Here is a 15,678-nt window from a genome sequence, read left to right as displayed (position 1 = left end):
GCTCAACACCTCTAGTTAGGAAAACACTAATCCCAACATTTTGCTGACACATTCTAACATGAATCTCGCTTTAAGGTAATCCAGTTGACTCAAGTCTATACTCCAACGTAACTGCTCACAATGTTCCCTAGACTGGTTATCCTCCCCATTCTCCCTGAAGCACAACCGGCTTCCCAAGAAATACTGGGAACTTAAACCATCATGTCTAGTACATTATGCTGTCCACGTTTCTTAGTATAACCTCAACACTGTGCTTTGATGATAACTATCATCACTTGCAATTTATGACGCTACGTCATCTCCTAGTCATTGGCCTGCGAAGTCATGCCTACTTTGCAATAGAAGTTATTACACCTCTAATGATCTACATCACTTCACCCATAGGTCATTCACCCATGAATCTCAATCATTAGACATCCTCCTGATAGTTATACATACTCGCAATCACTGTACACGCATCAAGACTAAGGCAAGCTCCCACCAATATGCTTGACTGGGACATTCCACAGTGCACAGACATATGGAAACGCTTCCTATTTCGTCTCGAAACTCGACAGTCATTGCACCTGGTATAACTCAACTCAGAGTCTCTGATAATTCCATCAGCTCATACCAACCTCCCAAGGTTGAACATACTGATCCTGGAACTAATTCCCAACGGATTCTCAATAGTCAAATCGCTCCCTTGCCGAACGCATCAGTCTCAGCACTGAACGATCTAATTCGTCGATTCCCTAGTCAATCCTGGGAAATACTTGTGCTCGAAGTAACTTGCCACACAATGCGTCTCTGATTGTCGTTTATTGCTACAACGCAATATCTTTGACAAACAGTCTGCATAGATGTGACTCACTGACTCGTAAGAACAAACTCGATCCATCACGATCTTGCGAAATCTTCGATCCCAAAGGCAAACCTCATTGGCTACTAAGTTGAAATTCTACTATCTCTGTCATTTCAGAGACATCGTTCATCACACGCTAGAAGACTAGTGACACATCCTGCTAGATCTCGAGGATCAGATCCTAGCTAATGTCACATAGATCAGACAACTGATGTTTCCTTGCTAATGTCCATTAGCATTTCCAACTACTCGTCGGATCCAAACACAACGGTATACATAGATGTCCTCGCAGGAACACTTCATCGAAATGTTCGGTTGACACTCTTCACTATTGTTGTTTAATGGACAATTCCCATGTGAAACAACAACATGATCCTTTCCTGACCTATTGCTATCACTAAGCAATTGATTGAATCAATAACAGCTTCCTTCTTAACAAGAATGCACTTATCAGATCAAACCACCACTGATCATCCAACCTACATGGCTCGGTCAATAACTATGACTTGGCTGCCACAAAGAACCATTTCCAAACGGTGTCAGATCACGGTACATAAGTAGTTTACTTGGCACAAGTCCTGCGCTTTTCAGCACTACTAACCGCTGCTTCGTATTCTGAACTTAACCATCCTAACTCTGACAGAGTTTGCCAATAACCACTAGTAGTCACTAGCATAGATCCCGTGCCACCTTAGCACTACCAATCGTTTTCTTGTTCACCCAAGGCAAACATCAAGATAAACTAAGCCCATTTCCATCCCATGGAAAATCCTATGCTCATCCTCTGAAAATATCAGACAGTACTTAGTTCAATCACCGGACTCACTTGCCCCGTTCATTCAGGATGAACATCGCGATTCGTCAAGTCCAAAGTTATACCTAAGGAATTCCAAAGATTCCCAACATTCCCGGACATGCTCCTGATTATATCCCTTGCTAAGATTATTCAACAAATTAAGACCGAGGTAGCCTACCACCATGTCCCACCTGGAATCACCACCAAGTGTATACTGGCATCACGCTTTCCTTACATCTCAAATAGTCATGTACAATCCTCAACATCTGATATAATCCAATACTTGATGAAGCCAATCATCAAGGAGTAGTCCTCACATTCGAGTCGAAGTCTTAGAACAACATCCTATCCAAGTTCTTGGATAATTCCTATCACAAGGAAATTGTAACCACACTCTGATGAAAACCCATAGCCATCGCTGGTAGAAATCCGTCCACCTACTAGATCCACACGTTTAGCAGTAACCCAAAGGTTAAAACCTATCTTCTCAGAGTATTCACTTGTCAAGAAAATCCCTCCATGACTGGTTCCTACAGCAGAATACTCAAACTATATCTCTGGCACACCAGACGATATCGAACCATCGATGTTAAACCTGATATCTAATCCAAGGTCATACCCTGTCGTGACTGCTACCAAATCCCTAGACTGAACAGCCTTCCCACCGCCAATCCTGAAGCACAAAGGCTCCCAGATAACCTCTGAAGTACAAAGACTCCCAGAGTAATACTGGAATAGGGTCGCGCCCCATCACGTCTAGTCATGATCATAGTCCACAACTCTCGGCATATACTGGACCTGGTATTCCTGATAAAAAAAAAACTATCATCACAAGTCTCAACCTAAATGAAGGTCAGACAGCCTACTGTTCCAAGAAAACAACCTAGAACAAATCCCAAATGTTCTAAACCGAACAATACCCTTAATGCCTCTAGATGAGTCCACTCATCGCTGGCACTAGCATAGTCCACTGACTAACTAGGTCAAACCTAGGAAAATGCCTAGACTAACCGCAATTCAAACTGTCGCAGTCGGCCCACTCAAATCCCATGAGCTGCAATAGTTGAACGCTAATCAATTAAACCCAATCCAAACTTCCGCACAATCATGCAAATATCCACGAATTGCTGGATAAATAAAACATGTATCACTTATTTCAAGTTATGTACAATTCTTTTTATTACAAACCCATGTAATATATACAATATTCAAAATACAATGAAATGTACAATCGAACTTGAAATGATACAACCAAAGTATGATGATTCATTACAACTGAAATACTGTTTACAACTACAACAGTACAGTATTTAAATCATCGTACTAGTCTTTGTTTCTTGAGAATGAAGCTTCTAATCGACACACGCATCGGTACAAGCATACTCCCGACCAAGTCTCTCTACATGTCCTCCTACGAAGAACTCCGGAGATATGGCACGTGATAGATAACCAGCTATGCTCTGCGTCAGTGCATGTCAGTCGACCTCTTCTGCTTACGATCTACCATCAGAGTTCTTCTTGTATTCATATCATGCTTTTGAACATGAAGTTTCTCGTGTGCCTACCGAAAGCATCGATACAAGCATACCGGAAAAACCATGTTCTGCATGAGGTTAAAGACCTCACTCTCGAAACCTGTCATGCTTTAGGCACTCGAGGCATTCTCTGGTGAAGGTCTATCTGACAATCTCTCCATCTACGACTGGAGAATCTTCAGAGTAGTGTCATCATGGTATGGACGATACAGATGCAAGCATCAAGTGAGTCGCATCCAATGTTCTGGCACTGTCTCTGAAATCCGGTACCCGATCCAAAACTAGGATCCATATGAGTAGAAATCTTGAAAACTCAGACACGATCCATCACTCCTGTCCGCACTTGCTGGAATCCAATAAGCAAAATCTTCAGAAATCCTACCGATGATGGTAGTCTCTAGGCAAACTAATTTCCGCATCATCACCTCTTCCAAGGTCTCATCCATCCTATAAGGATAACCCAAGGTTTTATTACTATATCCCAAGTCTCTTGCATGTATATGCTCTGATACCAATAAATGTAGTGACCCTACCCGGATCCACTACCTAATCAGAGTTAAAGAGCATAATTAAACATGCATTAAATAAATCGCTACGGAAGACTTAAATAAAAACAGACCGGCAGAATACAACCGGCTAAATAAATTCGATTTATACAACCAAATCGAAATTAGGGTATCAGAACCCCTAACAAACTACCTCTTCACGGTAGCAACCTCAACCCTGCTGGGAACCACCGGGACCGTCCAGCCTCAGACCTGACCCGCCACAAGGTGTCCCAAAACACGAAACATAACGGGCGTGAGCGACTACGCTCAATACGGAAGCAATGATATAAATACAAATATGAGCATGCACATGACTTTAAAAATCAAGGTTAAATCACTTTACTCATGGCGCCTGAAATACACAGTACCGGGCAAGAGAGCGACTCCGCGTGGTACTCGTATATTCCCAAGACACGAATCCTCAGGAAGAATCGCCTCGACTGATGGAAACTGTCATGACTCACATCTTACCCGATGCAGTCTCCATAAAAATATATGCATGTGCTAAAAACAGTAAAACATAGCCAATACAACACATACATCATGCATCACACACATATGTATAAATATCATGCCGGCTATCTCGGTCAGTACTTACGTACCTCTAACACTGCAGGTCAACTCCTAGCACACCCGTCTAGGTCCAAAGCCTACAAGTCTGCTCTACTGCATCTACACATGCAAAATTCCATGCATCAATATTTAAGCTCTAAAAGCCTTAACTAAGCTATTGCATACTCCTAAATAATTTAAGGAGACCATAGCTATACCTGCGTCCGTCGTCAGCCCGCTGATGACAATTGCCTCAAAACTAGGCCACAGCTCCGCCTCAACGCCTGGATCGCTATGCCACTTCCGGATTCCCAATAGGATGCCTAGAACTCCCTAGATCTGAGTTAGAAGGCTTAGAAATCGAGAGAGAAGATAGGGAATTGGTGTGAGAAATGAATTCTCGGACCCTCTATTTAAAGGCAACGTTCGGAGCCTCCGAACCCGGTTCGGACCATTTGAACTCGATCGGAACCTCCGATCGCACCTTCGGAGCGTCCGATCGCTCAATATTACGTCAGCCCTGACGTCACCTTGCTGACGTAAGCAATGACGTGTGCCCTGGTCCCGATCGGAACGTCCGATCTTGCCGACGGAGCTTCCGATCCACTTCAGAGCGTCCGATCCTGAGTTCGGATCCTCCGATCCAGTTCGGAGCCTCCTGACTTGGTTCGGAGCTTCCGAACCCTCCGGACCTTCGAGACCTTCCCGGCTACTTTCGAGTGTCCTGTATCCATTTCTGGACTCCGTTAACCCTTTTGGAATTTCCTTAATCATGTTTTACTTAATCTAAACATGATTACACGATTAATATACTCATTTAATCGCTAATTCTGGATACGGGTTACTACATGGTCAATCTGAACGAACCATTCAGACTCTCGAGGATATTCTTAGAGCTGTAATACTTGATTTTGATATTACATGACAAGATTCTATACCACTTGTGGAATTCTCTTATAACAACAGTTATCAAACGAGTATAGAGATGGCTCCATTCGAAGCGTTCTATGGAAAGAAATGTAGATCGCCATTGTATTGGGATTATGTGTCAGAGGTGCCTGAATTGGGACCGGATATGATAAGACAGATGACTGAAAAGGTGAAGTTGATACAGTAGAGAATCAGAACAGCGCAGCATAGACAGGCCAGATATGCGAATGTTCGACGACGGCCGTTATCTTTTGAACATGGAGATAGAGTATTCTTGAAGATTTCACCTTTCAGGGGTACTGTACGATTTGGAAAACGAGGAAATTTGTCTCCACGATTTATTGGGCCGTATGAGATTCTGGAGAAGATAGGCAATCGCTCTTCCTCCATCTTTGTCTGGTATTCATGATGTCTTCCATGTTTCGATGCTGAGAAAGTATCAGCCTGATTTATCGCATATTATCCACGTTGATGAAGCTGAACTCGATGACACTTTGAGTTATTTCGAGAAGCCGATTCAGATTTTGGATCGAAAGGTAAAGCAACTCAGAAACAAGACTATTCAGTTAGTTAAAGTTCAGTGGAGTCGACATGGCACAGAAGAGGCGACATGGGAAACTGAAGAAGACATGAGACAGATATTTCCCTATCTATTCCAATGATGTGAGTTCTTATTCAGTTTTCTGTTATTCTTTATTCTTATGTGTATATAGACTGCATATCTAGACTGCTTATGAATTCAAGGACGAACTCATGTCTTAGTGGGGGAGAAATGTAAGGCCCGAGATTATTTAATTTAATCCAGGATTATTTAATTTAATCCAAGATTATTTAATTTTAATCCAAGTATATTTAATTTGGGAATATTTAGAATTTTAATTTAAATTCTAATTTTCTTAAATTATTTAGGATTGAAATTGAATTAAAATAAGGGCCGAGGACCGAATTGCAAATACTGAAGAATTGAGGGGCTAAATTGCAATTATAATGGAAGTTATCCGCTTATGGTTTGATTTATTAGCATGCATACATGTATTTCTCATAATATTTCAGAAACTTGAACAGAGGAAGCCGAGATCTTCATATTTCTTTTGTTTTCCGATTTTCAAAACTCCGTAACTTTTGATTCGATCGTCCGATTTTGATTTCGAAAAGAGTTCTTGAATCCTTGAGACGAAGTCTTTGATTTTATGTAAGCCTTGATTTATTTTGGCATGTTTTGAAGATCGAAATCTGGTAGATATCAGAAATTGATGTTATGTATGTGTTCTTTGACATTTATACATTCCGATATCGAAACCGGACCGAAGAGTTTATGTTATTTGAACTTAATCATGATTTCCAGCTTATATTAGGTGCCTATAGCTGCTGGTATGAAGATTATGATGATGTTTTGTTGATGAATCAAGTATTTGATAGTTAGATTTGATTTTGATATTTCGTCGGTTACCAATTTTCAATCTCTATGCTGTCGATTCGTGTTTTGAGACCGTTTTGATAGTCGATGATTGAACTGAGACGTTCTTTGAGATGTTGTTAATGTTTTAGCAATTGTATTCTTCAATTTCATACTAGTTTTGAAGGCTAACGACTCAAGACCTTGAATTCGAACCGAAGAAGAGAAAGTCGAGGTTTAAGTTATTTTGATTGAAGATATATTGATGATTTTGAATCGATTTTGAAATGATAGAGTTTAATGAAGTTTGATATGAATGTTTTGATTGTATGTTTCAAATTTGAAGCGTTCAAAACCAAGACAATACGAAGGTATAAGAATACATCGCAAGTCAGAGATTTGAAACTCGAGAATGAAGCTTCTTGAGTTGTCCCGCCAAAATCACATACTTGTTTATCGTTTTGATTTGATTTGATGTTGTTGATCCATCTCAGGTAGTGGATATTTGAATTCGATATGTTGTTGATATGATATGTATGGAATTGATTCTATTGTCAAGGTCTGAGGCGACCTTATTTTCTAGTCAAGAATGGCTACGATAGATGGATATCCATGTCAAGATTGTTTACGAATCTTGATGGCAACGAAGTTTTATGAATCAATTCTTAATCGATATATGCGTTATTTACTCTATTGTTGAGTCGATTATGAATAGAGTCGATCTGATTTATTTAACGCTTTTTATATATCGATTATACTGGGAATGATTTCTCACCGAAGTTTATCCGGCTTTTGCTTTGTTTTGTATGTGTGCATGGCAACAGAGGGGGCAGGAGCTGGTCAAAGACAATATTGATAGCTCAGGAGATAGTTTAGCACGTGAGGACTCGGGTTTTAGTTGAAGTTGTGTTGTCTAGAAACATCAAACATGTTAGAACCATGTTGGTTGGAATAAACTTATGCCACTTGATATAGTTGTGTATTTTATCTCTTTTTAAATGATCCGTTTGATGTAATAAACGCATGACTTTATGCTCGATTCTTGTTTATGTATATATGCATGTTTCAGAATTGATAAACCATGTTCTGAGTAGGATTTGCATGATTTTGGGATTGGATTTTCAGCTTTGACAGCAAAATGAAAGCTGCAGATTTTTTTGGAAATGAAGCCCGCTCGATCGGGTGAACTCGTCGGATCGAGCGCGGCCTGTAAATTTTCAAAACAAAGAATTTGATTTTTGGGCTCGCTCGATCGTGTGAGTTTACGGGATCGAGCGCGCCAAAGTATGCTCAGACCCGAGAGTTTGCAACTCCTAGCTCGCTCGATCGGAAGAACTCAATCGATCGAGCGAGGTGCAAGATTTTAAATTTTTTTTTTTTAGAATTTGGTTTGAGTATTATTTTAAAGACTTGATTAATTGTTTCATTAATCATTAATTTTCCTAAGATGAGATTAGCAACCCGAGGTCCCCACAGTTTAGCTCCGCGACTTGACCATTTTTCCTCTTTGGTTTTGTTTGTTGATTGAGTGCAGTTGAGCGAGTTCATTTTAACGACTTTTCCTGTTCAGTTTCGCAAATATCAAAACTGTGTAAAGTTCCAACAATAGTTCTATCTCATACTATTCTTCATTTCATAGAATTTCGTGAATACACAAAAAACCCATCTATTAAAAAATAGTACTTTTTAGTTTTTACTGTATATATAGATCGACACAGATATATTCATTAAAAATCTAGAGTGATAATCTCTTTATCCGTAAGCATGTATATCGAATTTGATCCACCAAAAAAAATATCAACAGCACTTCTCAAGAGTTTGATTGCCTTAGTTTGTAGAAACTTACTATATTTGAGACATACAGAATATATGTTACATAATATAGCACGAGATGCGACAATTTTAAGGTTCTAGACTTTTAATGACTTTTGTGGAGTTTAAAAGTCTAGATGTATTCAATTTAGACTTTTATATACTCCATAAAAGTTTAGAGGTATTCAAGATGTGTTTTAAAAAGTCATTTGATATTCAAACATGACTTTTTAAAACTCTATAAAAGTCTAGAGGTATTCAAAATGTCAATAGACTTTTAAAGACTCTATGTAATTCTATTAAGTACAATAATTAAAACTTAAGATACAACAAAAAATGTCAATAATTATCTTTGTTTTAACCTAAAGATTTGGATTGACATTTATTCAAACTCACACAATTTTTTTCATTTCTATTAAAATAGTTTTTATACTAACACTAGCCTCATACATACTAGTTATATTAAAAATAATATTTATACAAACATATTTTTCTATTTCTAAAATAAAATAAAAAAACTTATCATTCATAATTTTTGAATTTTAATTACAAAATCTCACGAGATTTAAAATCATATTTATTAAATTTTTTAAATAAAAAATTATTATAATACACGATAAAAAATTATAATATTTTATTGATCATAAATTGAAAATAACAATAATTATTGTTTATGATTAATTCATTATTTATCATATAAATTTTAATGTTTTAATTATTTTTTTATAAATTTTTTTAAATATAAAGCTTAATTTTTTATTATAACTCAAAATTTTCGATAGTGATTTTATTTACTTTAATATAATAATAATAATAATAATAATAATAATAATAATAATAATAATAGGTATATGATTGATATATATTGACTTGATATATTGACGTAGTTTTAAAATTTTTTAACACGAATGTGTGCATGTATATATATATAGATATTATATAAATAAGGATACTATATAAAATTAAATATATTCAAATTTTATAGAGTTATATTAATATCTTAATTGCAATAAATTTAATATTACTTATCAATTTTTATAAACCAAATTGATAAGTAAAAATTATTTACATTAATAGATAAAAATATGTTAAAGAAATAAAATTATTTTAAAAAAATATAAATAAAAGTTATCGACACTCGATTAATAATTCTAAGAAATAAATAAAAATAAAAATAATGAATTACAAAATTCATAGAGTTTTAGAAAAAAGTTTAAAAATATCAATAAAAGTCATGAGAAATAAATCAACAAGATTCTATAAAAATCTTTAAAAGAATGTGAGATTTTATAAAAGTGTGTATAAATCCATCAACTCGACAAATATCTACAACGAATACACCCCTAAAACTATACATGTATCATAAATGAGTCCTATTATATTATTTTTCCTATTATTTTTACCACAAAAACTTATCCAAACAAATGAGTCCTTTTTTTTTTAAATTTTTTTTAAACAAACCATATCAATAGATATAAAATCGTGCAAAATTAAATTACATCAAAGATAAAAAAAAAAAAAAAAAAAAAAGGCGATGGAGACGATCGACCTTTCAATTTAAAATCTGAAAATTGGATCGTTATGATCAAGAATTGAATTAGAAGAATTACTTTTCTATTGGTACCAAAAAAAATTTCTTTTCATTTTAAAGCATTTTACAAATTACTCGAATTCTTACATGGATGCACCTTTTTCGACAATTGCTTGATCTGCTAACCAATGCAATGGAAGGGGATATTAATGCAAGTACAAATCTAGAAATCATGTGCATTCATTCTTCCCACAGTTGTCTGCATAAAAATTTCCACAAAATTAATTTCAAAAGGTGATGAATTCGATACATGAAATTTGTTCAATTTCATTTATTATTATTATTATTATTATTTACCACAAAATTATATATATATATATATAAATTTTCAGCTGTCCAACCAATGATGCTCAACTCGTCCCCGACAACTAAAACCCGGTAATGGGTTTTAGTGATGCGGATTTGTTTTTTTAAAAAAACAACTAAAACCCGGTAGTGAGTTTTAGTGGTCGGGGACAAGTTGGACAGGAATAGTTGGGCAGCTGAAAATTACTCATATATATATACATACATACATACATACATACATACATACATACATACATAAATCACCACAAAACTATATTTAACAATTCAAAATCATGAAGTATCCCCTTCCAAATGTTTACCCAATTTATTTTCATATATAGTATTATATTTATTCTTTTGTCAATCTATCATCGACATTAAATACATGGACTACTTTCAACAATTTTTCAATCATATTAAAATCTTCATTAATAAGAGCAAATAATTTTTTAAAAATAAATTTACATTTTCATAAAACATTTTTTAATCTGTGAAGCAATTAGGTGTTAGTGAAATTTTTTAACATGTGGATAAAATTTATATTCAATTTTTAGTGAAAAATTATAATAAAACAAAGTTATATTGAATTTTAAGTTTATTCATATATCTAATAAATCGCTTATTATCTATCACTAAATTCCTTATTTTTTTTCATCTCTCAATTCAGTATCATTCATATTTTTTTTTTCCAAAAAAGTTATCATTCATAATTTATTTCAATATAATAATAATATCTCATGTATTTATTTTAATATATAATTATTTACATTTGAATGTTATGATCAAATATATATATAAAGTGCAAATTGCTCAAAAATCCCCAATGCAAACATGTTTTGCTCTGTACTCCCTAGCCATTTTTTTGTACCACATTTTTTGTTAATTTGTACCACATCTTGTATGGTTTTGTACCACATTTTGTATTGTTTTATATCACATTTTATGACTAGGAACCCCAAAGCAAAACATGTTTGTATTTGGGGATTTTTGAGCAAATTATCCATTTATAAATATATATATGTATATAAAAAAAGAACAACAGAGTGAAGGCTATATTATTATATTAGAAATAAGTAAAAATACTTTATACTACCATTACAGTCTTCTCCCTCTTTAAACTTTCATCGTGTTACTCTGCTCTCCCTTCTCCCTCCGCAGCAGCGCCACCCCGCCGCCCGTCGATGTTTGGCGGCGGCGATCAGAAGCTGACACCTAAAGATTCCGAGATATCACTGCAGGTTCAAAATTTTAGTTGTTTTTCTGTAATTAATTTGAATTTTTCCATTCTTGGTTTCTTTTCTTGACTAAGTTGCGAATTGGTATTTTATTTTCATTTGAGGCGTTTCTAGTTCGTTTCTGTACACGGGACTGAATATGTTAAGCATGCAGCTTGTATTTGTGGAAAGGGTGATTAGACTTGATGCAAAATTTGAAAATGCTGCGAAGGAGAAAGTGGAATTTTGGGTCTTGAACGATTATTACATTTTAATTTGTTAAATTCTACCTAATTCATCTCCAGATTGATTAATTTGATGCCGTGTAGTATATTTTTGTTCTACCATGTTTATTTGTCTTCGGTGCTTCAATCTCGCGCGTCTCTTTTATGACTTGATGTTTTAGATGACAAATTAAAAATTACGGATTGTCTCCTTGGAAAAATGTATTTATTTTGAGAAAACTAGTTGTTGATGCAAAGATGACGAAGGAAGCAAATAATCCTGGAGAGTTGACATTTTTATATCTGACGTCGCAGAGAAAGTTTAGTGCCTAGTTTACTTTCTTTCTGGACTTTAGACGTATGCTTCAGAATTTGTGTCTCTTTGCCACATATAGAAACTAAAACTGAGTAATATACTTGATATGCCATATACTTGATATGCCAGCCGCCAATCAATCCAAGGGCAATGGTTATCTCCGACCCATCAGCGGCGCTTAATATTGCTGGTCAGAATTCGCCCAATGTGATTGCCGGAGAGGATATGCAAAATGGACCGCTTATTCAGCAGGCTGGATCAATTATAATTCATTCCAAGGTGTTTGACTAATTCTCCTTGAACCTTTGATGATGCTGTTTATTTGATCATGCATAAGATGATGTGTGATGACTGTTAATTGTTTTCGGATTTGGAAAGAGTATTCGTCTCTTACATTCTCTATTATCTTTGTTGCTTGATGGACAACAATAGCCTGAATGAAATTATGTGGACTTATTGTTGCAGCAACTTCAGGACGATCTACAGGAGCTGGGTCAAAGAATTAAGCATCATGAGGACAACATTAAATACTTGAAAACTCAGAAAACTAAGTTGGAGGAATCAATTCTAGATATGACAGGTTTCTATCATCGCATCACACCTGGCTTTCCCAGCCAGGTGCACTTACTGGGAAATTTCATGCTTTCAATTCGAGAATCAAGGGATTTTTAAGATTGTTGCTCGCAACATGCACATTATCGAACATGTATATTGCTTATGGTGAACAATTTTATGCATTATCAGACTATAACTAAATTTATTGCATACTCAAGAGATATGTATGCCACCTCACAGTTATTTTGCTGCAATTTGCATCTCAAGTATCTAATGAGCATGCGATCATTGTGTTGTGTCTGCCTTAGGTTTACCTACTGATTTATCTTTCCTTGTTGTGTAGATCCTAAACTATTATTTAATTTTTTCACCCACTTGTTCCTGCAGCAACTCTTGAAAAGTATCATAAAACAAGTTTCTCCTCAATACAAAACCAAGACATACGTTCAAAAAAGAACCAAGACATTGACATTTCGAAGAGTGAGGAAGAGACACTTGGTAATATTCTTAAGCATGAGAAATCCGCTGCTGCCCTTTTGTGTATGATAAGAAGTCAACCTGAATCTCAGGCTTCTGATCACCCGTTGACAAAAGATGTGCTTGGCATTGTTGCTACGCTTGGAAAGGTTGATGATGACAACCTTAGCAGGTTGGCTCACTTTTCTTTATCTTGGCTTTTCCTACAGAAAAAAATTTGCTGTTATTGACTTCAAATATTTGCTGTTAATTTTGGAACTTAGACTTCTTGCCGAGTATTTGGGCCTAGAAACCATGCTAGCAGTGGTCTGCAAAACCTATGAAGGTGTCAAGGCCTTAGAAGCATACAACAAAGAAGGTTTAATAAATAAAAGCTTGGGCCTTCATGCACTTGCAGCTTCAACTAGGAGGTCCCTTGATGACCCATTTCTTGTCATTTGCCTTGAAAATCTGAGGTATACCCTTCTAAAGTCATAATTTTTCATCTATGAAATAATGTTTCACTAATTACTCAACTTTATGCTCCATTCGTCGTATTTGTATATAGGCCATATCCTGGCGATTTTTTAGCCGATGATCCTCAACGGAGGCTTGATCTTCTAAAACCAAGAATAATCAATGGGGAAACTCCTCCTGGCTTTCTTGGTTTTGCTGTGAATATGATAAATATTGACAGAACTCACTTGTACTATACTGTGAAGAGTGGATTTGGCCTCAGGGAAACATTGTTCTATAACCTATTATCAAGGTTGCAAGTGTACAAGTCAAGGGAAGACATGCTAAAGGCTCTTCCTTATATACCAGATGGAGCCATATCTCTGGACGGAGGGATGATTAAAAGTCCTGGAATGTTTCGTTTGGGTCCTCCCCGGTAAAAGCTTGGCCTTAATTTAGTAATTCTCTATATCATGAATTAGTTCCTTGAAAATTGCATAATTGAATCATGTGTACGAGTCGTGTGTGGGCAAGTAGATGAGTCAGATGCCCGACTTTGAATATCCAAACCCTATATTTATGTATACATCTCTTATGTCATTCCCTGTATCCAGTAATCTCATTAATCACTCGAATTTTCTTTTTTAAGGGAAGACGTCAAGTTTCCTGTTGGCTTTGAAAGGTTGAGCCTCCCTGAGAAATACTTGGAGATTGAAAACCAGATAAAGGAAACAAAATGGAAGAAGGATCGAATGGCGGAAGATCTTGTGAGAGAGCAGTCATACTTAGACCATGCTAGGGTCAACTATGAGATAAAGAAGCAAGAGTTTCTCAAACTTATCGCTCAAAGCTCCATGTACACGGCTCAGGTAATGCCTCAATTGTACAGTACCATTCAATAAAATAACATTTATCTTCAGTCCCGGTCTTGATCTGGAGCAGATGAAAAATTTCCCATCACTTAATCTGGGCCAATACATAACAGTTACAATTTACGATCACATGTTTTCCGTAATGACCAATAGACGTATGTTATTGAGAAACATTATCTGATATACTATCAAATCCTTCTTTGTTTTTTGCTCTCGTCATGTTAAAAAATTGTTTTGCTTTTTACTTTGTTATTCGTTATTCGTATATTGGTGTTTTGATAATAAATGCTGGTTTTTTTAAATCACTAATATCAGGTGGCACGCGCTCCGGCTCCTAGATGACTTTAGCGAGCCAACGATATGAGAGAGGAGATTGAGGATGCTGCACATGATAACCATATAACCAGATTACTAATTTCAGCGACTAATCTTTGTTGGGACCTTGTTTTGCATTACAGTATTAATTCAGGACATGCTTCTTCACATTTCTGGGATGCTATGGTTAGTGAAGACAACCATCTTCAGTTTTTTGCTGGCAAATTGGATATATTCATTGAAATGGGGCACTTTTCTTTCTTTTCTTTTTTGGACATAACTGATTATTTGTTGATGATTGGATGATTTTTTTAAAACCTTTTTAAAGTGATTACCCAAAAAAAGGGGGTAAATTGCATACAACCCTCTTTAAAATCTGATAGCTCATAACTTCTTGTTACTTTTTAACGCATTCTAAAATTGGAGCTTCTAATGCATTTTTATTTTTTTTTTCATTCTTTGTTTAAATCTGACCAAAATTGGCAACATTTGAAGCCAGACAAATTGTACAATCAGCTACCATCTTATTTCAAAATGAGATTCGTATCTTTAGGACATTTATTTAATGATGCATATTTAACAAATATTGTGGGGTTTATATTTTTTAGTGAACTTCACATGTAAGGATAAATATTCACATGTAGATTTAACACTAGGTTAGGTATTAGTTAATGGTAGAGTAAAATTTTCTCAACTTAATGGTATCTGAGAGGCTGTCTTTATTTATTTATTTATTTATCCATAATAATAAATAGGTGGATAGTTTTATTTCATATATTTATGAAGATATGATCTTTTATTTTTGCTTTTGAATTTGTTCCTGTTTGTTATTTTTAAAGCTAAAATATATATTTTTTAATCCTTAATATATATATATATATATATATATATATATATATATATATAATTCCATAATTATTTTTTTACTTATTTTATCTATTTTACATTTTTCATTTCTTACTGTTATTAAATATTGTA

At 35.3% G+C, this 15,678-nt stretch overlaps 1 protein-coding gene across 1 annotated transcript; it reads left to right on the top strand.

Moving 5' to 3' along the window:
- The first annotated feature begins 11,376 nt into the window (after positions 1-11,376).
- On the top strand, positions 11,377-15,071 carry LOC140866061 (protein DEFECTIVE IN MERISTEM SILENCING 3-like). Its single transcript, XM_073270929.1, has 8 exons — positions 11,377-11,530; positions 12,176-12,325; positions 12,512-12,626; positions 12,989-13,250; positions 13,342-13,533; positions 13,626-13,949; positions 14,163-14,382; positions 14,701-15,071. The coding sequence occupies exons 1-8, from the start codon at positions 11,474-11,476 to the stop codon at positions 14,725-14,727; spliced, it is 1,347 nt and encodes a 448-aa protein (XP_073127030.1). The 5' UTR covers positions 11,377-11,473; the 3' UTR covers positions 14,728-15,071.
- Positions 15,072-15,678: the final 607 nt, after the last annotated feature.

Source organism: Henckelia pumila, chromosome 4 (genome assembly GCF_033568475.1).
Source record: "Henckelia pumila isolate YLH828 chromosome 4, ASM3356847v2, whole genome shotgun sequence".
Taxonomy (NCBI): domain Eukaryota; kingdom Viridiplantae; phylum Streptophyta; class Magnoliopsida; order Lamiales; family Gesneriaceae; genus Henckelia; species Henckelia pumila.
The sequence above is the reverse complement of the archived record's forward strand: the minus strand, read 5'-3'. Positions and strand labels throughout refer to the sequence as shown.

Coding starts and splice junctions, on each gene's coding strand:
- LOC140866061 (XM_073270929.1), top strand. CDS start 11,474: ATGTTTGGCGGCGGCGATCAGAAGCTGACACCTAAAGATTCCGAGATA. Junction 11,531..12,175: donor ATTCCGAGATATCACTGCAG/GTTCAAAATTTT, acceptor TTGATATGCCAG/CCGCCAATCAATCCAAGGGC. Junction 13,950..14,162: donor TTTCGTTTGGGTCCTCCCCG/GTAAAAGCTTGG, acceptor TTCTTTTTTAAG/GGAAGACGTCAAGTTTCCTG.